The 26,389-nt window shown below is 41.2% G+C and overlaps 1 protein-coding gene across 3 annotated transcripts in view; it reads right to left on the bottom strand.

The window, feature by feature from the left end:
• The window catches only part of LMO1 (LIM domain only 1), a 63,356-nt gene that overhangs the window by 32,295 nt on the left and 4,672 nt on the right, over positions 1–26,389 (bottom strand). Inside the window, exons 1-2 of one of the 3 annotated variants that reach the window (XM_061342423.1) lie at positions 25,967–26,112; positions 25,462–25,563 (exon numbers count right to left, since the gene is read on the bottom strand). The exons of 1 other annotated variant lie outside the window; for it this stretch is intronic. In XM_061342423.1, the coding sequence (XP_061198407.1) occupies positions 25,462–25,486 (25 nt within the window). In that variant the 5' untranslated portion in view covers positions 25,487–25,563; positions 25,967–26,112. Of the gene's footprint in view, positions 1–25,461; positions 26,113–26,389 lie in introns of those variants that run through there. One more of the 3 variants, XM_061342422.1, reaches the window with a different exon arrangement.

Below are 26,389 nucleotides of genomic sequence, written 5' to 3' on the forward strand. Positions count from 1 at the left end.
AGAGCCTCTATTCCCCCCCGGAGAAAAATTTGGCTCTTATCTCTCAACCCCTGGGTGATAACAACTCCCTGTGGCCTTCTCCCCTCCAGGCTGGGAAACTCAGTTCCTTGAGCCTTTCCCTGTAAGCACTGCCACTAAGATGGTGCTGGGTTGACACTGGACTTGCTAGGCTCTCTCTAGTCGACCAGTAGAACAGCTGGCCAACCTCGATGAGCACTTACCTTTGTGTTCAAAGGCCTACACCTGATTTCACAATTGACACGCTCACCTCTGGGAAGCAAAAGGCTGTCACTTTTATAGATCACCAACGATACAAATTAGACACTTCCAGAATACTTACTTTTTTTTTTTTTTTTTTTTTTTTTAAATGAGCTTCATCACAAACTATTTCTACAGCATGGGCAATCAGAAAATTTGATTTTTTTATGAATATGCTTCCAGTGCTGACACTTCATGTCTTTTGCCTGGAGACTTCCATCCTGCAACCATGGTCAACCAGAGGGGTGAAACACAGCCATTGCCAGAGGGAAGTGAAACCAAAGGAGAGCATGCAGACAGCTCTGTTTAAGCAGCCAAGAAAATCAGGGGAAACCCTTCCTATGTATTAGTGCTCTGAGACATCCTGTACACAAAACAGGCACCACTTACATGCTTAAGATTTGCCCATCCCTCTCTCCAAGATCAACCCTTAGCAATAACAACAGTTCATCTGCTGCTACGAAGGTCAAGGGCTCTGCCATCCCTCTGGGGATTTGACTTACTGGTTCCACAGAGTCTGACAGTATCAAACCTGACACTTAGATTAGTAGTTACTCCCCAGACATATCTAGTTTCCCATTTCTTCTGTTTCTAGTGTCAAAATACACTTGCAGTACAATATGCAAACCTCCACAGACAATATCTTCTCTGCTCTTCAGTTGTGGTGGGAAGAATTCCTATTTTTGCAGGAAGAAGTTGTACTTTATGTTAATGTATGATCATATTAATATACCCCTGAGCTCATTATTTTTGTTACAGAGCATGAAAAATAGTAAAGCTGCATCCCACAGTCAGCATCACATTATCAGCACACAGAGAAATATTTTGGAAGTTAGCATTTAAGACAGATGCTCTGCATTATCAACACCAGAGAACGATCTGTCTTTGATATGCAGTTCATGGATGGCTTCATCACAGTTTAATTTGGTGGGTTTACTTGAACCAATACATTGCAACACCACATATCACCCTTTTAAGGTCTGGGTCAGCACGGGTACCTGCACATTACCCTCTTTTGAGGGTGGCAAAGAGTTAAACCAATGGACCACTTCTTCCCATTCCACATGATAAAACTGGAGCAACCCTATCCCCCCACGTTTTACACAGCCTTAATTTATCAAAATCATTACTCTCTTACTCATAACTAACAGGGTTTAACTCATTTTCATCATGAACTGTGAAGTGTCAATTTCCCCTGGTGCTTCTGCAATCCAGAACCATTCCTGCATACCCAGGAGAATCTCCTGTTATGTCACACAAGAGCCACTGTCCCTCTGTTTCAGGATGCCAGCATCTTAAAAGTCTTACAAGTAGAAGGGTCAACCTGGGTAATTTCTTGCCCAGCTTCAAGGAATTTTTAACAAGGAGACAAAAGGAAGCTTACACAGGCGGTATGAAATCTTACAAGGCCACTATGTGCCAAGGCTATTAGGAAAGTCTGAAACTGCAACAGAGCTCTACTTAAAAACCTACACACCTGGTTCTCCAAGGCTACGTATTTAAGTACCTTGAAGATAGAGTTTGCATCATTCAAGATGCTTTAACACTTTTACACAAACTCACAAGTCTGCATAAACAGACTGCAGAAAAAAAGGTGTACCTACACAGCAAGTGGTGGCAGAGAACAACTTGCCCCCATCAGCTGCATTGGGGTAAATGGGCACCAACTTTGTTCCTCTAACTATAATTACACGGCTGTGCTGGCCCCTTTCCCTCTCTTTGCCAAAGAACAAGCCAGTTCTGAATTCTGTGCCTCTCTGTAAAACTGCCACTGGCTATTTTTGAGTTCCATTAATTCATGGACACTTCTGCAGGGAAGGTCCACATTTCGATCCGGCGCACCTTGTAAAGTGTCGAGAGAAGAAAAATAAGCCGCAGCAGCCACAGCAACGGCAAGAGGATATCAAATGCTGCTTTAAGTGCTGATATATTTGTGCTTTGAAGGAAAAATGCATTCAGGAATCACAGCAGGAGTCACCTCTATATAAAGACTTTGCATATAAAGGGACATTTATTATTCTCAATTAATGGCATTCTGATAGACACGTTTACATTTCTAAGTGTCAGATTCAGCAGAATACAAAATCACTGAAGACCTCTGAAAATTGCTATAAAAGGATCTAAAGATGACAAAAGAAAAAAAACCCTACATTTTCCAGAAGACACAAGACGTCCTTTGATATTCTTTACAGTTCTGAAGCCTGGTTAGTACAACAAGGCTTTCCAAATACAGATTTAAATGCCTGCAAACAGCAAAGTGAATTGCCACTACAGCTCCTTCACAGAATTCAGTGACTTCCACATCAAGAGGCAGTAATAGATCTTGATCACATCCTCCCATGGATTATTAGGGAAACCTAATGTGGCAGAACACTGTATTGTAGGTTTCTGGAAAAAAATGAACAGCTAGAAGTCTCAAAAAAATTCACCCTTTGCAAACAAAATGTGCATATTGTTTCTGGATTTTAAACCAACATGTCAGAAGTACCGTCTGAAAGGAGACAGAGAATAAACACCTTGATCTCGTGGAAGAAGACTATCTGTTTGGGGGAAGACAGAGAAATGGAAACCACAGAAATGGAAACCACTTCAGTGACGTTTTTGTAATTGAAGCACCAATAAATTCTTCATGCATACACACCCATGCCCACAGGTTGCTGGTGGCATTGAATGCATATGGCCACAACTGTTACGAGTATTTGTCACTTTTAAACCCCCCTAAGGCTAAAGAGAAAAAATGACCTTAACTCAACTGTGAGAAGCTAAGGACCATGTTTAAAAACAAATAATTAAAAATAAAATTGCAGACACTTAATGCCCAAAGCTATTCCAGCGCCTAATTCCCCCAGGCAACAGGAGGTCTTCCTTGCATACCTCCACTCAGACATAGTCACCAAACCCTTCAAACACTCTCATCCATGGAAATGCTGATGTGAACTGTTAAGCAGTCAATACACCTCCACCTATCACAAAGACAGTTCACCTGGACCAATGTAACCTTTAAATGTGAAGGGTGGGAGCGCACATGTAGCCCAAGGTGAAATCCCAGATGCAATTCAGCATGGCGGTTTGCAGCTTCTACAGCAAGTGATTTTTGGAAAGCTCCTGTGTGAAGATGGAAGCAGCTCTAGTTTCTGGTTCCAGCTTAATCCTCTCTCTGTTCCTCTCCTGGTGCCACTGCATTCTGCAGCTGTGCCTCATGGACTCAAATGCATCTTCCTGGCTCTCCTTTTTAAGTCACTTCCTCCAAATAATGTATGTATTAAAAAGAACAATTTTACTTATATTTCTCTTCTTTCTCTGCTGGAAAAAGCTGCAGACTGTTTGCTTTAGCAGAAATTGGAACACTGGTTAGTTTTGTGGGATGGTTGTTGGTTGGGTTGTTTGTTGGAGTTTTTTTTGTTTGTTTAATTAAGAATATTCCATAGAAAATGAAACCTCCCTGTCAAGTTACACTGTAGTTTTGAGGAGCTCAAATAAAAATGCCTAACCACCTATTGAGCTATATAAATCTACATGTTGTGGGTATTCCCGCCTGGTGGCCAGATGCTAGACCTGTAAGTAAATAATTCAGTACTCAAATAATAGCAACTAAATTTAAAAAGCACCCACAAAACCTACTAGCATTAACTGGAGTTTCAATGGCCAGATTGGGTTTCTTGGGCAGGGTGGGAAATGAAATTTACTACCAAGCGGGAAGTATGTGTGCTGAAAACTAGTTCAGCAACACCTCCAGATATAAAAGCTGTTCTGCAGCCTCAGCCAATGGGCTACAAATCCTCATGGACTGCAGCTCCCTATGCCCTCACACACAGCTCCATGACCACCTCCAGACTCACAGGACAAGTTCACCTTAAAAACCCAAGGGTTGATGCCAGCAGCTCCCCAGTTTGGATGAAGAACTGCACCATGAGCAGAAAATCTCAGATGAGAACTGCAGTTCTGCTACTGATGAAAATCTCTGCATTGGTGTCTTCCCTGGTGACAGGGAACCATCCAAGCCAGTTATCTCTAAGAGGTTTCAAGTGGCTGTGCAGACACCTCATAGCAGCCTTCCAATACCTGAAGGAGGCCTACAAGGATGCTGGGGAGGGACTCTTCATTAGAGACTGTAGTGACAGGACAAGGGGTAACGGGTTAAGACTTAAACAGGGGAAGTTTAGATTGGATATAAGGAAGAAATTCTGTACTGTTAGGGTGGTGAGGCACTGGAATGGGTTGCCCAGGGAAGTTGTAAATGCTCCATCCCTGGCGGTGTTCAAGGCCAGGCTGGACGGAGCCTTGGATGATATGGTTTAGTGTGAGTTGTCCCTGCCCATGGCAGGGGGGGATGGAACTAGGTAATCTTAAGGTCCTTTCCAACCGTAACTATTCTATGATTCTATGGTCCCCAGCACTCTGAAAGCACCATGCTGCTGTACAAGTTTAAGTGTGCTGCCAGATGCATTAATCAGATGATTTAATGTAACAGGCTATGCTTACCTTGTGCTAAGATTCTTTAGCAAAGGCCATGTAGACAGATAAATTAAAGAGATTAAACTTTCCACTGGATTATTTTTAAACTTCCATAAAGTCCCCACAATTAGTTCCTCTGAACAAAGGAGTTTACGTTTTCTTTTCAGGAAAACCCCTTTGGAACCTGTGAGGCACTCTGGAATACACAACATAGATATATATTACCACAAAAAGGCAGTTTTCCCTCCTTTAAATGATGGAAAGTCAATTTGCATCATAATTACAACCAAGGTCTTGTAACGTTACTTTTAGTTAAAACAGTAAACTACTATAATAAAAGTGTACCTGGGGAATATTTAGAGAAAGCACTAATGATTCCTTCCCTAGTGGTTAATAAATTCACTTCCAGATCAATTTGTTCATGATAGAAACTTGAGAGCATAAACAGTTACACAAGCACATTAGTGTGTCTTTCTCAGTATAAATGATTTATTATAATGATTAGCAGCACATAAACAATTTAAAATACAACTCTAATTAGCTTTTTGGAAGAAAAGGAGAAAAACCTTCCTGACTCCCTCTACACATTATATTTTACTCTTCTAAGTGTGTACTTTTTAATTAAATCCAAATGTCACAATAAATTTAAAGTGTTTTATTACCACCCTGGCTAACTAAGCCATTCATGCAAACACCCATTATACTAAACCAGATACGGGACTGAAAGTGGTTGAGGAGAGAGCAAAAAGAAAGGAGGGAAAAGGCAATTACTTCTATGTTTGACAAAAGATTTGTACAAATGTTTAAAGACAAGATCATCTTTGGCAAGCTTTTTCTGTTCTATCCAGGGAGGCTGGCCAGCTGATTGCTCTTTAATACCTGTTTCCAAGTTTGAAAACATCACACCTTGTTAAACTTTTCCCATTGAAAGCAAAAGGAGGAGGAGAGAAAGGTAGGAAAACTGGTCTGTGTAAAATCTAGCACAGTTTATTTTACTACAAACAGCCAAAGCAAACTGTCTCTCTACTTGTGAACACATAGACCCTTTTGTACATCAGAGGGATTAAAATGGTGTCCTTCCTAAAGACACTGACAGCCCTCCCACAGAAGGCTGCCAAATGCTGTCCATGATGAAAACCTGCCATGGTTCTACTATGGGGTGAAGTACCACCTTCCCTTAACCCCCCCAGCTCAGAGGATGCAGCAGTCTGTGGGGCAGGCAGGTGTTCAGCCTGCTGATGTTAGTGGCCATCCCAGACAGATCTCCCACAGCTCACATGTGCTCATGGTGCAGTTGGCATAGAAAGGAGTCCTGGCTGGTGCCAGCAGCAACAGGCATTTGCCTACAGCTTACGGGCAATAGGGGAGAGAAAGGTTTTCAAGCAAGGTTGGCAAGATGCAAGTGCAGCTGAACTGATGGTGGGATACTGAAGATACAGTCCGGTGTGGCTGCCAAGCACCACAGGCCCATGGCCCATCTCTGGGCACCTTGTAGAGGTGCAGGTTAGGGGAGCTGGGGAGGGTATGCTGGAGAGACAGAGGAAGGGAGGGAAACCTAGCCCCCAGTCTCCCAGACCCAGGCGGCAAACCCAGAGCCTCAGGGCTGCTCTGCAGCACTTTGTTTTACTGCTACATCAGCAGACTGGTCTAAACAGGACAGATTTAGCATAGTTCAGACAAAAGCTACCCATTAAAGAAAGCAGCTATGATTATTAAAATAGGTTAAGGAAAATGGGCACTGCGCAGATAAAGCTTTTGACCTTAGTGTGCAGCTCTCTCAAGAACATTTTAGCGTAATTCATCTAAATTAAAAACCAAACACCAAATTCTAAAATGGCACAAAAAGATCATTTAAAAAATGCGATTAAAAAAGCAGGTCAAGGGTTGAAAATTAGTAATTACTACTACAATTAACCAAAATCAGACAGAGACACATAAATTGTGCATATTACTGCAGTTCACGTCAGAAAGGCAAATGTGAGCAGAGCACAGAAGAAAAAGCCTTCAAGATGCAGAACCACTTGTATAATTAACCTCTGCCACAGCAGAACACCCGCTCTTGTGAGCTTGCGTCATTTATTTCTAGAGAGAAGCTCTGCTAGTTACTGTACCCAGCTATTACACCATGATCTTCACCAGTTACTGAGTTCTTTGGAAACCGATATTTTGATTTTCTTGCGGTCTAAGATCTTAGTGCATCTTCACCCTATTAGTAGTACATTTGCCCTTCACCTCCTATTTGAATAGCTCTGAAAGAGATGAGAAAGGCTAACTTCTGAACATCCTGGTATTGAGAAGAGGTCATTTGCCAAACATGCCACCTGCTAGAGTCCATATTGTTTGAGTGCAAAAGCCTATTGAGAACTGCAAAGGACAAAACATAAAGGTTTTCTAAAACAGACTACTTAACACTGGATGGAGACAGAAATACTCTGTATGCAACTAACATCCTTCAGATGATTTTCCTTAGGTTTGGGGGGACAAAAGATAATTTAACAATTAGCACTTTGTTCCCACTTCAATCTCAGAAGGGCTCTTTGTAAGCTTCCTTGGAGCAACTCTGAAAGAGCACAGTGGGGTAGAACAGACTGACTACTGTTTGAACTATACCCAAAATGAACTGTTCTCTAGGTCTTCCCTTGAAGCGATCATCTACTTCAGGTTAGACGAGGAAAATCTAGGTTCAAATCTTATTCAGGCTCCAGGTTAATTTTGAGAGCTCAGAAGGCTCCACAAATCATTTTAAGTTAACGTAATGAAAATAGGAGAACTTGAGAAGGTGGACAGGCACAAATGATCTCTTCCAAAATAGGGAAGAATCCATCTGTTCCCCTTTAAAGTGCATAAAAGTCTTTGTAGCAGTAATGAAAATTCAGGGATGTAAGTCATGGACATCATTGCAGTCTATTAGAGAGCAGAGAGGGGCTGTATTATAGAATACTGTGAGCAGTGGTGATTATATAAAAGGCATGCTGCAAAGGTAGCATAGCAGAGGGAAAGTCAAATGATTCAAGGACTCAAGAATCTGAGTTCTTCAAAAATAGAGGGAGAAATGAAGATTTCTATCTTTTTAAGAGGCAGGATGAGTACAGAGCCACATGGATGCCTGAGAGAAATCAGGAAGATGGAGGCATAAAGCAGGGTGTGCTCTGCAGATGCAGAAGGCATACAGCTGCACCTCCAGATGAAGCACAGATGGTAGGTTTGCACCACAACCAGCACAGGGGCAAACAGGAGGAGGGCTCTGACACAGCACTTGGGAAGGTCTCTGTTCTTCCTTTCTTCATTCCACACATCAAACCATGCCTTTCAGCCATGCATTCTCACACCTAAAGAAGACACAGCCTCTGTGCCAAGCACCTCAGGTGAGGTAGAGCTGCTCAGAGTATAAGAAACACTGGCTGGGGGCTGCCCATGGTGGCTCTTCAGTTGCCCATGGCTTGCAGCCACAGGTCCTATCTCTAGCTCTGTGCTAGCAAGCACTACCGTCTCCCTTTGTGTTGCATCCCTCAGAACAGCTACCACGGGCCTAAGACACTGAGTGCTCGCAAGCACCCTGCTGCCCCACAGCAGAGCTGGCCACGAAATCACCCTTTTGAACCTTCTGCACAGGACTGTAGCACAAAGGGGATCATTTGCCACCTCCCATTTCTCTCTTTGGATCCAGTGCCTATGGGGCAACCTATGCAAAACCACACAAGACCCACGAGAAGACAGGTTGATCAGTCATCGTGCAGAATAAAGACTAAAGGTTGAGAAACCCTTAACTAGTTTGAAATATTTTTCTGTGTAAATTTAAAAAATGGCAGGTTCCACACAATTTCTGTTTACCTCTATATCAGTTCTTTTCACTTGGAGCCAGTAATACCCACGAATAAACCCCTAGCATATGCCCTGCTTCTAAATCATGCATGCCCCTCTCTTCCTCTTCCCTTATGAGGGGACTACATTTCTCCCATACATGAAGACCGAGTTTACTTTAACATTTCCAAAGATACTTACGTGCTTTATAGTGTATCTCCTTGCTAACATTTTTAAAACATCTCTGTCAACCAGCCTTCCAGTAAAGCACTTTTCATTTGGTTTGCACATTGTTCTCAAATTGTTTCTATTTTAGGGGAAAACCACTTCGCCACAATACGTATTATGCAGTAGCGTAAATCCAGCAAGGGGAAAGGTGAGGATGACATATTAAATTGCGTAAGTGATACAGAAATCCTTAGCGAGATTAGCATTTGACACAGTGTAACATGAAATCTTACTCAAAGTAAACTGGAAACAGACAGCCAGCACCCACACTGATCTGCCCTTGGGTATGGTACTGAAGCAAGAATGGCATGAACTTGTGTGTTATTTTGCAATTCAGCACATAGCGTTAAGGGCTGAGATGCGGAGACCAGAATTTCATCCCACCACAGATTCCAAAATGCTATTTTGGTAAAGCTACTTTACTTATATTACCCTTCTCAACCTTTTTTTGGATGCTTAATTCAAACATTTAAACTTAAGAGATTATGTTTTGCTATTCTGCGTGTGTACTCTACCTTACATAGCACAGTATTAAACAAATACAAACACATGCAGGGTCAAGTCGTGTGGGTTTGTTGCTTTTTTTCCTACAGGATTTCTTAGTTGTTTCTTCCAAGACATAAAAAGCATCTTCAGCATTTATTTCATGGAAATAGTCGGTCAGCACCCACAGGATGTGTAAGGCCTTTCCTTCACCGGGTAGGCATCTCTGCTAAACTCAAGGGTAAACACTTAAGTGGAAGGAGAGCTCTGAGAGCTTGCAGGGAAATGCTGAGTAAACACAGCCCTGCTATCGACACTACTCCTTTAATGACAAACTCATTCAGATGTTAAAGTTGCCTCAAGCACTTGATCATGATATGCAGCGTGAGGAAAGTTCAAAATCAACTCCTCCTCCTGCATTCTCATACAACTTCAAACAGTAATACACACCTACCCAGCTTGCTTTACAGATCTTGCTTTGATAAGCATTTTAACTAGTTTAATACCATTTGAAGAGTATTCATTTAATTGAAACAAAATGAGACTTGTTACACTTTTCACAGCTGGTACTGTAGTAACAACTCACATGACTCCTGCAGCAGGAAGCAGCATAATAATCTTCACAACTGGCTTGCCCTGTAGATCTAATTCAAACTTAAGCCAAGACCAAGAAACATTTGCTTTCTTTGACTACATATTACCAAGGAGTGTTCTTTGGATGGTCACTGCTGTAAGATTACAAGCTAAATGAGAGCAGTGCTTGAAACACTGAGAAACCCTAAGTATAGCTCAGGGTTTGGCAAAGGTTTTGTTGAGCTCAATTTTTTCTCTGGTTCCTTAGGATGGGAGGCGGGTGGGAAACAAGTCATCATTTCAGACTTAAACTCATGGAGCTTGATCATTGATGAGGAAAGAGCCAACCATTCTGAGCAGAAAGGAGACGGGATGAAAAGAAGAAAAAGCAAACAGAGTATCCATCAAGTGTAGCACAGAGACTACCATGACACATCCATAGCCCTTTAATTGAATGCACTGTTTAATTTGATAAAAAGCTTATAATGGCAAAAGACAGTCAAAAATAGTTGTCCCAAGAAGCAATCAGAGCTTTGTTTACTGTACAGAAAATGAATCCAGTTGTGTACAGTGAAACATGCCACAGCTAAACTACCCTGACCACGAGGCAGTGGCTTCTCCAGCCTGGGAAGGGTGAAGGGACGAGGCTGTCAGCCTCTGGTGTCATTTTTCAAGTCTTGCAGACAGAAACAGCCTGACTTCATGGCTGCTCACCAATAGGAGATGTCAAAAGCGTCCACCTTGGCTGGCACAGTTGCTATTGCCTTCAGCTCTCTCAGGATCCTGCCAGCGCATATTTTTCTTCTGAGAGAGACCAGTGGCAGATTGCAACCCTGGATGCAAGTGTGGCCACCACGCAGGAGCACTGCACAGTAACTGCCCACGAGGATGCAGAAATTGCGCTAGGCACAATTAAAGCTGAGCAGTACATTACTGCAGCATGGCCTCTCTGGTTACTCTAACTCAGAGCCTGTCATAATTTCCAGCATCTCTTCCTCCTGGACTTAATACAACAGTTGCAAGACAAAAGAAAAAAAAGGCAAGAAAGAGCAAAAACCCACACCAAGGCTTTAGGTTAGCCTAAGATCTCAGCCTACAGCTACACCGGACTCACTGCAGGACTAGGAAGAATCCCCAAGAAATTACCCAGGGAAATCTGAACCCTTTTAACATAGACGCACCAAACCCTTGAGATTGCTCACTCATGGACAGCAGTGATGCACCTGTGAAACCCCAAGAAAAGCCTAGATGCTGTGACAGTACCACCAAAAGAGCCTTTAGCTGACCATACATCACATGAGGAAAGAAACTAGGAATCTCCATCTTTGCTTTGAAGCAGCAAGATGATCATTGACCAGCTGCCCCCTGCATCCTCCCTGAAGGTTTGATGCTGGTGGGGCACCTTCCCTGGTAGCTCCATCAGCTAGAGACACCCACTGTCTTGATGGAACAAGAAGGAGAAGAAGGCAGAAGCAGGCCCGCAGGAGTGCACTTCAGCTCCACCCATTTTCTTTCCATAAGGTGCTCAGCAGAACTTCCACATGATGGACTTAGCTGCAGCAGGAGCAGCAGTGCTGCCTGCTTTGGTCCATACACTGACAGTGCTGAAATATGCCAGTATGCAGCCTGGCATTGCTTCCCACAGAGCACACCATTATGTCAGCAGGGCCTTTATAAAAGCTACTCCAAGGCTCACAACTGGAAGTGTGGCACCACAAACCCCACAGCTTTGAGCAAGCCAGAACCAGCTGTTTCCCATGTCAATGTACCATGCCTTTGAGCGTCAATGCTCCCATGAAACCAGGTTAAAAACCTCAGTGCTACAACCAGATCCTGAAAAAGGAGCAGTGATAATACTGCATCAAACCAATTTTATTCGGTCTGTGTTTTTTTTCCGCCATTCCAAAGAGCACTCTGTTGCTGTTGCTGCTACAAGCAATCCCATCTCATTATGGTCAAGCCTACAGGGTGGACCATGTATAGCGGAAGATAAGAAGAAAAGATTATGTGAAACTTAGGAGCTGTACTTGGTGAAGAACAGCTGCAGCAGTCAGTATCCCAAGTATGTTACCTATGGGAGAGCATTATGTTTCTCTCCCACCTTCCCCAAAGTATTTAATTCAGGGCAGACGGGGTATAACGCATTCACCTTTGAGCTCCTGTGCCACAAGAAACCATATTCATTCAGCTTTCCTATTTAACTAAATGGAGTTCACACATGCTACAGTATAAAGTTACCTCTTGCCATCTGAAAGCAGTCCAATCAATGCTGTACACAGAGAGTAGCATTTGAATCAGCCTTAAGTTAATTCTTAGTCGTCGAAACTGTGACAGCATGCTGACCCTTTCAAGTCAACTGGGAGCAGGCAATCTTTGCAGAAGATCCTCAGGCCTTTAATCAGATTCTCAGTGGGTTTTAAAGAGATACTACAGCATCAGTTTGTAAACATCTCTCTAGTGAAAATAAAGATTACTTCTGACCTAGCCAATTACTCAGTCCCAGAAGATATATCCTAGAGTTATAATTGAATGACCATAGGGAAAGAAAATATATTTTAGGTAGGGGGTAACAAACACAAATCCCAACTTAGGATGCAAGCAGCACTGTATCCTGTGAAAAGATCATCTACAGAGAGAAATGCTTATAAAAAAAGTCTATTAAATCATCTAGTCCTTTCTCCTACCAGGGCACAATTGCTCTCTTGAGCACAGTGCCCTACTAAGATGACTGCAAATTATCAACTGAAGCTCTTCCTAAAAAGCAGGTGTGATGGGGAAAAACCAAAGCATTATTTTGCAGAGACCCATAGCATCATGTATTTGTTTGCCATATCAGAGAGAATGCGGGCTGAGATATCAGCTCCCGATAGCGTGCATATGCTGTAGTACAAGTACGCAATGACAAAGAAAATGCTGGAGAAAAAGAGCAGAGGACTTGCTCTTAGCACCGAGACTGCCAGAAACATTAAAGAGTCTCTTGTTGCATTACTTTCAAACTGTAGTTTAGCATGCGGAGCCATTGCACTCCATTGTGGAGAGATCTAATTACTGACTTAAAAAAAATCAAGTTATTTATTCTGGAGCTATTACAGACCAATGTGTAACAGACATCACCCAATGGGCCATAAAGGCTCCAAGGGTCATTACAGCCTTGCAGGTCAAGACATATTTGAAGGTTTTTAAGTTTGTGGATCACTGCTCTCAAGCCAAACAGCACAAGCAACACCTGCATGCAGAAAAGGTAGGGGAAACTTCTGGGAACAGCAGCTGCTTATACATTTTCACACTCAGATCAAACCAAATCACGTCACTTAAAAGAAGTCTGGAACCCACAGACATGACTTTTGCCCTTCCCATCTAGGAGTTCACCTGTAAGTTTGTACCTCTTTTTTTTAAGGGAGCATTGAAGAAGAAAATGACACTATATCCTTCATGCTTCCCCATCAGGGCCCCCTTTCTATTTTACTTTCACAGGGAACTAAAAATCCCAGCCAAGTGACGGGTTTATAAAATTTTAATAGGAAAGTAAAAGGTATCCTCAGGCAGGATCTTATGTGCAGACTTTCACCATAAATGAATGTTCATGAAAATATAGGTTTTATATGGAAACACTGACAGAGCTTCATACACTGTGACATAAATGCCTCAGCATGGACTGACGTCTGAGGAGGACTAGCGAGTCCCACCTCCTGCAGCCAGGGGCTATCATACCATCTCTTTCTCTAACCCAAATGATCCAGCTTTATTCTTCCACTATTCTTTGGGGAAAGCTGATATAGAGACCAACTAATCTGAAGCCCAGAAGCTTCCAAATTGTTAGCCTAGAAATATTCTTGGCCATTTCCAAGTAGTTGTTCTAATGACAGTAAAATCTTTTGGGGCAAAAAGCCTGTTTTCCTTCCTGGCTGGTGTTTCCCCTCCCACTGTCATCATACAGGGCAGACCAGTCAGCCTTTGTTTTGCAAAGGTAGACAAGTTAAAGTGTCGACCCTTCAGTTTTCATGAGCATCCTCTGCCCCTGTTTCCACATGGATTTACTGTCCCTGAGAAAGAGCAATCTGTGTTTTACTCATAATAGACAAGGTCTAGCAGTGCCTCTCTAGCATTATTAACAGTGATCATTATCAGCAGTTTATTGTTCAATCCATTCCAGGATTGCATTTTCTTTTTTCCAGCTACCTCATACCTCAGTCCCTTTGAGGTGAGCCACCACCTGTCCATGCCACCCTTTCCCTCTTCTTTGGCCATTTCCAGCCAATGGCAATTACTGCTTGTAGCAGAGATCAGCTGGAGCTCCTGGATCCATTTTCTTATGGTTGCGAGCTTCACATGGGAAAGAAACCAAAGGGCAACAGAACAAGACTTCTGTTCCCCTCCCATCAGTTACCTGCACTGAAAAACCTTTCAGTGGTGTTTTCATGAGATCAGAAAATCTGTACTTAGTGCTCGCAAAGTAGCTCTCCCACCCTCTACACTAAAAGGTAAACTGACCCTCTTCTGTTTGAAAGCAGAATTCATGGCTTTGGTTTCAGGAACTAAACTACCACTTCTGAAAAAAAACTGGTGCTTGAGGTTCATTTCCCCTCATCTCACACATTTGGAACAGGAGCATTATTTCTCATTCACAAAAAGAGAAAGAGATGCCACAAGGAACAGTCACATCCTGCATATGCTGTCATTTCTTAGAGCAGCAGCAATCTAAGAGCAGTGCTCCATAGCTAAGGTATAACAATCCTGTAAGAGCTAAAGCAGCGTGTTATTTTTCTGTCAGCCACGGGGTACGTACGCGCACTTCTACAAGGCAAAGTTTTGCTTACAGAAAACTTGAGACTTCTTAACTGCATGAGGAAGATGGGTAACCAGGAACGGTACCTGCGCGATGGACAAACCCAGTGATGCTCTCAAGTGCAACGGCGATATAAAGAGCCAGCTCCACCTGAAAACTCCTCCTGATCTCTGCAGAATTTAATTGCTGTTTTCTTTAGCATACACACACACAGAGCAAATTAAAAAGAGACAGTGTGCCGGGTGGAAGCACCATTACACAGTATTAAAATGTCAGAGATTTAAGCTCTGTGTTGGTTTAGTCATGAGTTACCAACAACCACTGATGGCAGGCATAAAGCTTCCCTTAAATTATTAAGCATAAAACAGCAGACTGTAATATTTTGCTAAACCAAAGTACAGACACAGACAAAGATGTCATTTCAATATTTGAAACCAGCAAGTTTAATTTAAAATAAGAGCAAACCAATAAGCTCAGAAAATAGCAATGTGTGAGAGGAAAATTACACTGCTAGAGAAAAAAGTGGAAGGACTTAAGAAATTTATAAAAGTAATCTCCAAGTGGAAATTAGAAATCAACCCCTAGAAACAGAATAACACAAAAGAAATATTACTGTCCACTTTCTAAATCAATATAACACTGCTACACGACAGAATTACCATGGTAACTCAAGTAAAAAGAATAAAGCAATTCTTATTATTTCAAAATAAAATCACAGCCTGAAGCCCAGCTTTTATTACAACTGCTGATAGATCGCTGGCTTGTATTTATCTGAAATATTGCTTTTCAATCAGCTATTTTATGAATGTACAAATTTCACTGAGCAGCCCACTTAGACTGAATGCTTAAAAACCCCCCAAAAGACTAGTCAATGAATCGATTATACATATGCATACATTTTTTTTTTTTTACAGGAGCCTTATTACATCTTTGTTCTTTTTTTTTACGCTATTCGAATTAAAGAGAGATAAGAGATGAACGAGAGTAAGTTAAAACCTTGTTTAGGCTGACCTCTCTAAATTCCAAGTTAGATTCCCTGGAAAAAAACAGCAATAAGAAAAGAACAAAGAGGAATAACAGCCTACCCTAAATACTGCACCCCCTGCACAAGGACAGGGAATGCATGTGCATCGGGGGTGTGCGCAAACACATGCATAAGAGACACATCTGTTCCCTCCTGATCAAAGAAAAAGAGAAAACATTGTCTAAATACAAAGTTGCTCAAGGACGTTTTGACTTGCCCTGCTGGGTACTTCAGACATTTCAAGCATTGTTTGTACAGCTTGGAAAGCGCATCAAGCACAGGATACTTGTCTGCATTGAAGCTGTGCTAAAGGCAGAGCTCAGTCAAGTTCCCCCACGCCTCCACTGCTGGTGCCACCTTTTAAACACATTAGTGGAAGGAGAAAACCAGCAGGTTACCTTCTGCTCCCTCCCGCCAGACGTTCAAAAGAGCATCGATCAGGAACTGAAAGCAACAGTCCTCTTAAAAACAGCAGTGCTCCGCCTCTGCCCCTGCCCTTCCAGTCCCTCCTTCCTCTGGCCACAGCAAATAGCCCTGAACCAGCTGGATACCCAGACAATCAGTAGATAACAGGGCTGAGCTCCATGGGACCTTAGAGCAATCTCATGGAGTACCAGCACACCAGCTGGCTAAGAAGTTAAGGCACCGTCTACCAAAACAGCATTGCCAAATAAGCATCTGTAGACTGTCAGGAAGTTTTATAGTACAGTCTTCTGTTGCGCACATGAAATGGCAGAGGGGAACACAACCGACACAATCATAGCAGGAATCAGAGGGGAATGTGACTATGCTCGTAATTATGGCAAGAAGATAGGCTGGCAAAAGTCTTTCCTCAAAAATGTTTAATTCCTTGGACTAAACCTCAGTGACACACATCAGAATAAACAAAAAAAAAGGAAAAAGCCTATTGAGAGGGGATGGACACAGCTGCCCTAAGAACAGTCAGAACACTCCGAGAGCAACTGTTGCAGTAGCGCTCCATCCCTTCACATGAGATCCAGAAGGTATTTTCCTCTTCTTCAGTGGAGCTCTGACCTCCAAACACAGCATGGGGGAGCAGGCAAGGTGGGTCCCAGGCCCAGCACTGTGCCACAAGAGACAGCAGTGCAGATCTCACCCTCCTCTTTGACTGGGCAGGGCAGCAAGGACTGTGCAGAGAGAAGGCAGACCAGAACAAATCTGGAACAACTTGAACAGACACCTGCTCACCCCTCAGGGAGGTGAGGCACATTCCTTCAAGATACCCAGGCCCTAGCTTTAGGGAATGCTAACTTGGGGTGCACAAATTCCTTAATACTGGCAAAATGCCTTGAGGATTAAAAGCAGCAGCAATGTGCCAAGTATCATAGCTAGAAGTAAAGGCAAATGCTGCCACAAGAGCAATAAACCACCTGCCAGCTGTCTTTTATATCAAAATATTTCAGTGTTCTTAGAGCTGTTTAATTTCCCATCTTGCTCCAAGTCCAGAGGAACTTTGTGGGTTGTTAGTTTTGCCATGTAGGAGTGATGTTGCTCATTGTTTTTCAAATAGATTTAGTAGCTGTGATCACACTCGGCTCAACCCAGAAGTATGCACTGTCTTTTAGTGTAATGTGGCCCTTTGCTGTCTACTGCAAATGGGGTTTTAAAAGCAACGGTGGAAACAATGTGTGCTTAATCTGAACGCAGACTGCAGATAGGTCACATACTCAAATATCCTGCTTTATGCGGTATCTGGTTGTATTTTAAAACACTCTTTCTGGAGACTTCAAGCCAGCAGAGGTCACAAACAATCATACACAGATTGGAAAATGGAAGGAGCTGGGGGAAGCGAAGGGAAGCCTTGTCTGACAAACTGAAATAGGACACCCTAAATTGCACTTTGTATTTCTTTAAAAGAAAAAATGGCTAAAGTAGTAAGCTTCAGAGAAACAGTAAGTGCAGGGGTGGTTAAAGAGTTTTTATTCAAATAAAGTCTTGCCCCAGGAGATAGAAGTAGAATCTTGAAATATGGAGATACGATTTTACATGTGCTAAAAGCATCAATGTGACACTTTTTGGGAAAAAAGGGGGAAAAATACCTTCGTTGTTATAAATGACAAAATAACAACTAAATGTTTGCTTTGATCCCAGCGCATAAAGGGTGAAGCTTTTAGGCAAGGAGCGGCAGGTGATCTCAGCTCTTCTGCAAGTCCTAATGCTCCTAAAAGCCACTCTTCCAGTTTCTGTAATTGGGCATCAGTAGTTAATGTAGTATTGACTGCATTACATGCTCCTGTGCATCCTCTCACTAATGCCAATTGCATCACCTTGTACATTTACCATATTGCTTAGCCAATAGCTGTTAAAAGCAATCCAAATCATGAATCATATAGGAAACTTTTAGCAAGACACGACATCCAAAGGAGACAATTTACAGTTGAGTTAATCTGGGTACATTAGCGAGACATGGATTCAGGAAGACAGACCAATTTATGTTACTTTAGTTTTACCCTTTATTGCTTTGTATAGGCAAATGAATGAAAGGGCATGGAGTAAAAACAGATATAAAGGAGTCCTTTTCAAAACAGATCTCCATTCTGTGCAGACAGGTCAAAGGGTTTGAGACTGATGCTTGTTTGGGCTTTCATAACCATAACAGGCTACTTACAGAAATCATTTTCCACAAAGGAGTATAAAGATAAATATATAATGGATTCTGAATAATGTTCAATACCCACCCCCACTGCAAGTACATTAGGCATAAACCAGGTTGTTCAACATTATCTAAGGCTTGGCCTATCCACAAGACACCTGACACCAGGAGTGCCAGGAAGAGGCTTCACACAAGGTCCCAAGTAGGTCTGCTCGTGAGTTCTTTCAGGTGGGAGCCCACGGCAGGAGGTGTTCTGCAAAACACACCAAAGCTCACCAGCTCAACCAGCCAGTCATCCACCCATACATCTCTACCATGTCACTTGTCAATATACAGAAAGTTTGACCTTCCCCTGCCTACTTGACTCGAAAGGACTGCATTGTTTTGAAACGTATAGCAATCTCTCTGGAACAGAAGAAAATGATAGAAGAATTAAAGAGGTATTGGTTAACCCACATCAGCTGCAAGGTAGAGTCAACCAGGAAACAAATTAGTAGCAAGTTCCCTCTGAAAAAGTACATTTTACAGAACAATTTCACACTGGATGCTTGACCAAAAGATGCATAACAAATTGACATCACACCTTTCTGCTTTTCTGATCAAGCTCAGTAGCACCAGGAAAATAGAGGAGATGAGGAAAAAAGGACAGCTAGGAACTATGCTATTGCCTCATTTCTTAAGGGCAGCGAGTAATTTGCAATACTTTTGGAGGGGAAAGAAAAAAATTTAGGGGAAGCAATGGCTTATCAGACAAAAACTTTACAGAAGAAAAAAACAGAATGGTATCCTTAAATACAGGATCCCAAGATACTGGAAACTCTGGGGTTCTAAGCTTGGTTAAAAGGAAAAAAGAAAAAGAAAAAAAAAAAAGAAAATCATGATTCCTTTGAAAAGCTTTCAGAAGTCCCTTCGAAAGAGTTGCACATGCAGGGAAAATGCCAAAACAAAACATTTTCACTAGCTGATCAATTTAAACAGCTGTGGTAAAGCTGCAGCCACTGGCACCATCATTAACAATTTAAAGCATGGCTGCTTTTGTCTTCCTTCCCAGTTACATTCTCATTATGCCTTTTTATTTATTAGAAACACAGTCCTCTGGAATACATTTCTATATCTGAGATCCATAGTAAACCAAGTAGGAACATCCCTGGCTTCTACTCAAATGGATATTTACATTGGCGAGAGGGTTAATTGTTTAATTCTGGTCCAAGTTCCCTGCAGTTCAGTCATGAATATGCAACAATCATCCACTTTTTCTTGAAGAGAAACTAGAACTGTTGAAATCAATAGTTTAAAAATAAGGCAAATAATACTTTCACTGCTGAAATCACCCTTTCAGAGTTTGATTAGCATGCAAGGAACTCTGAACACTGATATAAAGAATTCAGAAATGTTCAATGAAATTAAAAAAAACCCTCTAAATTTGGAAAACAGCATTCATTATCTGCTTTGATGCTCAATATATGAAGAAACGAGTTTGCAAGAACATTCACTGGAGAACTGAGCATCTGTTTGCACAGATAGCACTCAACATCAACCTTGAAAACTTGGGCAGGGAGGCATCCTGTTGGAGGACAGAGAAAACACACATACACTGAGAATTAAATAACAGTGGCTACACTGAATGTTCTCAGACCATCTATAGGTTTAATTATGCTAATCTAATAGTGAGCAACTTTCATTTTAAATCGCTTCCCTCCACCCCCAAGTCTTCAGTGAATAGGAGCTACATTCACTGAATAAATCATTCCCTGGCAACAGTTACGCACATTATTGAAGTTGGGGGCAGTGATTTCTATACGGTTTAAAACAATGTCTATGTATTCCAAATGATGGCAGTTCTGTCCAATTTTTAAAAGATATAGACCCATTAGAGTTTTATAGTTTAGCATTCAGCAGCATCTGCAGTGCCTTTTTTATTCTTACACCGCAACACTTAATGCTTGATACCATTATTCTGATTTTGAATTGATTTCAAGTAAAATACCTTATTTGCCATAAACTTTCATATTCTTTACCTAAGTAAGACTCCTAACAGATGCAATCAGTCATAATGCTAAAAGAACAGTTTGCCTTTAGCAGAAATGTAATAGTTCATGCTAATGACAGCAAAACAAAACTTTGTGCAGCAAGCACATTTCCAAAGACAGTCAAACCATCTCTACACATAAAGCCTAAAAACCTTAAGCAAGCCTCCAAATGAAATCAATTAATCCTCCAACCATGATAAATTTCTTAACCATTTAAGAAACCTATTTCAGACTCTGCTGTGACCCTTTATCACCAGACTTAATGGATTACTTTATTAATAATGCACTGCTCTTAAAAGGAATTTTTCTGAAGATTCTACCATAAGAGAGCATTTTTGGAATGGCTATGACAAACAGGCTGACATGTTCACATTGTACCTATTAAAGATAATAAAATTTAACACTAACTCCAAAGAAGACAAATTATGTTCTGCTGCCAGGGTATCAAGCATACTTTCTACTGTATTAAACCAAAATTAGAGCAAACTAATTTCCAGGAACCAGATTCATCTTTTGCCACATTAACTAAGCTGAAAAGTGTTCTTACACTGTTTTAATACTGTTTTAATACTTGTTATGTCAATGAGACAACTATCACGTGTCACCAGTATCTGGGAATGAAGAACGATGACATCTTATACAGATACCTACTCAGATCCTTCAGCTACTGAACCTGACCAAACACTAAGAACTATTATGACTGTGTGGCAGGAGTACTCCTATGCAAAATAGCTTGCTCTTATTAGGCCTGCTAACTCCTTTCACTCATATACTTCCCATAGGACGACATTTCATTAGAGATCTAGCTTATCAGTGCTCCAACTACATTACTTTCTATTTCCTGGAAAAGTTTAGGCAATTACTTTACTATCTCGTGGTTTTCTCATGCTTTTGTATTTGCCATTTCCGGGGCAGAGGCACCTCTAGGAAGACTACCTCTGTCTTTAATCTTTAGTCATTTCTGGTGAAACGAAAGTCTCATGGTTTATTTTGCTGCCAAATGTGCTCTGGTCTCATTCAGATTCTTGCTTTTACAACCTTCCATCTCCCCTTCATAAAGATGTTAATCCATTGTTGTACATTTGAGTCACAAAAGGACACCGTGTCATGAACTACAGCCAGACCAAACCTCTGAAATTACAGCAAGACCATATGTATCAAGATCAAGCCCTCAAAAAATCAACAGGTAACCCAGCTAAATAGGTAAATACAGGATCTATGGTGACCTGAAACAAACATTCTTTGAGTAAGCTGATGTCTGGGAAGATGTGCAGTGGTTCATTTTACATGGAAAGTTAAACAGTGGTGGAATATGGAGAAGGTCCAAAGTAGAGGAACACAAGAAGCAAGAAAAAAGAAAAAAAAAAAGAGAAAACAAAAACAAAAAACCAAAAGAGGCAGCTTCAGGAATATTAGACAATAAAAAAATAATAAAGTCCACATCATGTGAGGAAAATTCCACCCTGCCACTTCACCTCCTTTCCCTTTGTGTGATTCCTCAATAGGTATACCCAAGAGAGGTATGTTATAAAGAAAACACAAGTTACCAGCAGCTCATAGCAAGGCTCTTCTTCCTATAAGGCACTATATATATTAGGCCTGTGTACAACCTGTATGTGCCTTATATTTGTGTGTAAAATTTTTTATCAATGGAAAATGATCATCAAAACCTATCTTGCTGGAGGTAGATCTCTCTCCTTATCAATCTACCTGTCCATAGGTACTTCCATATGGCAGCTGGCATACTCATTAGTGAAGCCAATCCACAGCTCTGCTGTCCTGGCTAGGACCCTGTGGCACCATTCCTATAACTGCCATTATACGATCAACTTCACTGCTTTTCTAATTCCAAATGCTGCTTTTCTTTCCTTCTGTGCAGGGTAAGATGTGCTCTCACACAACAGGGAACCCAACTGCTGCTACTAATCCAGTTTCAAATTACCTAATATTCATTGCCCTAAATACCTCCCATCAACCTAAGACCCACTCTCCAACCCCAATGCACACAATCACAGAATATCTGGATTCTTCTTTTCATTTTTAAATAAACTATGTAAATGTTTTAAAAGAAAACCTATGGTTCGTATACGGGTACAGGTTTAATGGAATCCTCTAATATATTATTTACTTGGCTTACTCTTGCGATCTCCTTAATCAGAATTCTGCTTGAAAACACAAAGGATCTGTGATTTGGGGTGCTACTGCCTATGCAAACATCGGGACAAACACACAGCTGATCAGTGTTCTTACAAGTGCACACACACTCAGTAATTTGGTTGAAGGATACTATGTCTAGTTAACACAGTACAAGTTAGCTAAAAGGAAACTTTCACCCCACACACACATAACAAAGAGCCGTGATTTCTATTACTGCATTTCATACCATACATGCTGATTACCAGGCTGTGCTTCATTGTTAGCAGAGATTACAGCTGGGATAAGCTGCAGCTTTTTGCTAATTGCTATTATGATGACTGAATTTTTGTTTTGTGTCAAGCATTATTCACACATTATACTCCAAAATTTGATCCCTCCATGATTCATTATTGATTCCATGCAGGCAATCATACTGCCGGCAACGTGAAGAATTAATTTGGGCTATTCTACTTGATTTGCATTGCTCCATCATAGCAGAACATAATTCTATAGGGAAACACAAATTGAAAAGGAAGATTTAACAGAATACAGAAAATGCTGCTGTCCTTTAAAAAAGATGAGTCCTAAAGAGGAGAAAAAACCCCCACCTAAACCGAGCACAACATATGTGGTCCAGAAAGAAATCAGTCAGCCAAATTCATCTTAGTCAGAGGAAGATTACCAGAGTAGCCTTTTACCTCTAATAAAGTAAACTAACTGCTTCAACTTCTATTGCCAAAGAAAACAACTGATCACCTTTGAGAGCACACTGCTTCAAAGCCTTTGAAACCCTGTTAGCTTCATTTGTTTTCCCAGCTTAAGCAATACTCAGACACTTAGCATGTCTTTTATCCACAGTCCAGTCAACTCCAAAGCTGATCCAGAAGATGTGTAACAGATGCTTCATATCTTCTTTTTTTTTTTTAAGTTCTACTGTGTTAACAAAGAAATTTATGATGAAATCTCGACAAAAAATAAAGCCCAGGAATTAATTATCTTTTTTTTTCCTTGAATAAGATTATTTCACAGTTTTAGGATGCCAACTAATTCAAAAGGGCAAGACAACTTAGACATGGCCACTGACCTCACACTGCATCAACTCTTAGTCAAAATTGGATTGAATCTGCATACAAGAAGGCACTGATGCCTTTCTGTTTGGTCTCATATTTTGAAGGTGTGAAATCATTGTGAAAACTCCATTCACATTTTTACATTCTGCCAAATGCTTTTCATCAGAATGAAACAAATCCTCAGAACCCATCCCAGAATCTAGATTCAAATTCATTGTACATGAATACACCAGATTAGTATTTTAGAAATCAAACTTATAATGAGATAAAGACATCAAAATATTAGGTGCAAAATACTGGGTAGTACTCCTCCATCACCTTTTTTTGGAAGGCGAGGAGGGGAGAAAGATAATAGAAACTTCAGTAGAAAACCTCTGGTTAAAAGTGAGCATCCACCCACTATTTTCAGTAGTGAAGCTTTCTTTCCTAATTATTCTTCATTACAGCCTTAATTCAGTTTTAAAATACCAGAAGACATATATGGGTTGGGGAACAAAAAAATCATATTGCTCCAACCTGTTAGCATTGCACAGCTTTCAGTGCTATTCACAATACAAGATTAGCATCAGTCTGACAAGGAACTTTGAATTACAAGTTATTTGTGTCATAAATATTTTAAAAAGCAATACATATATTCAAGTAAAATCAATGCTACTGCCAAAATGCTCAGCTTCCAATTTCTCCAAGCTCTTTGGCTCCCCATGAAAAGGTATTTCTTGTATACAGTCTTGCAAATATTCAGTAATTTCTGCCACTTCCAAATGACAACTGCCTATGACTTCATGCAGAAGAGATTTCAGGGGAAAAAAAAAAAAAGAAAAAAAGAAATTTTAAAGATCAGAGAATCCAGAAACATGCCCATTATATTACACACTTCATCCACGTATAAAGATGAAATAAAACAATGGAAAAATAGCTACAAATATGCATTAAAAGTTAAGATATGGTTCCCGCTTTCAATGCACAAAGTGCCGCCAAGTTGGAGGTCCTTGGCAAGAGGCAGCGCTGTCGATGGAAGTCCATCTGGATGGCTACAGAAGCATTCTGCACTGCCTCAGTTTTAGTCTTTGCTTTCAGTGCACAAGCTATGAGGGAAGACCTAAGCCAAAAGTAGGCTTAGAAAACCTTACTAAAAAGTTGTGATTAAACTTACCACATTCGTCCTAGAAACTACTGGTGACCGCACAGTTAAGCTGCGTGCCTGGTAGGCAACTTGCAAAAGAAGGCATCAGTTCATTCAAATTACTAACTAACACTATCATTCTTTACATCAATTTGTACCCTTTAGTCATCCTTGATAAGAAATAGGCAGCTTTAAAAAAATAAGTATATGTGAAGTCCTAAAATAAGTCAAGCTCTCCTTCAGCTTCATTCCTTAAATTACCTCCCAAATGAACCTCCACTTCCTCCATTTATAGAAGGGCGTAAATTCTTAGAATAAGCCAATGCTTTTTTGCCAGAGCAGCTTATTAGCTTATTGTCATTATGTTTATAGCTATGAAGAAAAGCTGTGAGAAATAGATATTAAAGGCACACATTAAAGATACCCAAATGACATGCAATGGAAAGGAAGGAAATTCTCAAAATTAGATTTATAATAAAAGCTATTAAAATAAACACGGTAAAATGGATGTATGAGGTAACTTGTAGAAAGCAAAATCTAAATAAATATTAAAAAATACAAACAAAAACAAACAAACAACAAAAAATCCCCCAGCAAACCAGAAAATAACCCAAAATCAAGTTGTTTCTGCTGTCCTTCAGCAGACAGAGCCTGGGGTAAACCCTTCTTCACTGGTTCTATCATGCCAGAGAAGACATTAAAGAAAGAAAAAAAAAAAAAAAGCAAGCATGCTTTTACCAACACAAGAGAAAAATATCAGAAGCTGAAAGCAGAGCACGCTGATATGCACAGTGTGCATCTGTCTCAAAACTATTTATTTCCACGTTAGCAGCACACAGAAGACACCGAGCACAGGCTTATACAATCTCAGCCCACCTACCGTCCTCCTTGTCCAGCACCATCATCTCCGCAATCAAGAAAAGTCCAGGGACAGATGCTTCTTCTCCAGCAGCCTCCGCTCAGGGGAGAAGAGAACAAGTCTCTGGGAACACAAATGAGCTACGGTACAGCTGATCGTCCTTTAGCAGCAAGTGAGCTCTAATTACCCAGTTGTCCAGCTTTTAACCTAGATTGCACTCAGTTAGAATTACACTCAGAAATAAAGCACTTTGCAGATACAAATGCAGTCTCACCTACTTTTGTGCCTCAAAATTGCAAGGAACTAAAACTGCAATTTAGAGAGAAGGGGGATCAGAGCTGTTTCTTTGGTTCTCACCTTCTAAATGGCTCAATTTACACAGTATAATCTATTTTAGCGTAATTGCATTTGATAGCTCATAACCCTGGCTGTTGCAACTATACAGCTTTCAACCTTATAAAGTGTTTTTCCCGTTGGATTTAAGCTGAATCTAAATCTAAAATTATATTCAGAGAGGGTGCAATACCTAAGCCCGACTACTGCTGCCTCCGTCTCTCAAATTGCGAGCTTTGCACACTTGCTATTGAATAAACGAACGTATTTCCCAGGGACCCCTCTCATTCTCCCGTCAGGGTTTCCTGGCAAGCAGCAGCCTTCCCAGCTCGGCAGCACCACCTGCAGCCCGGAGTCGCCGCCCGCACCCGAACCGGGACCCGGGCCCGGATCTGCAACTGCAACCGCACCCGCAGGTAGCGCCGGGCCCGGCACCCTGCTGCTGGGGACAGAGCAGCAGCGCGGTGGGGAGGGTCCCAGAGCTGAGCCTCGCAGCCTGCTTCTGAAACCAGCCCTGCTCCCTCTCCCTTTATAAATGCCTCGGTCCAGAGCGTTTATTCCAGATTTGCTCCCTTAAGAACGGGGATTTTGTTCGAAACCAGCCAGTAGCTTCTGG

Source organism: Neopsephotus bourkii, unplaced genomic scaffold (assembly GCF_033783945.1).
Source record: "Neopsephotus bourkii isolate Nb327-2 ecotype Australia unplaced genomic scaffold, CSIRO-AGI_Nbou_v1 NB_1792, whole genome shotgun sequence".
Classification (NCBI taxonomy): domain Eukaryota; kingdom Metazoa; phylum Chordata; class Aves; order Psittaciformes; family Psittacidae; genus Neopsephotus; species Neopsephotus bourkii.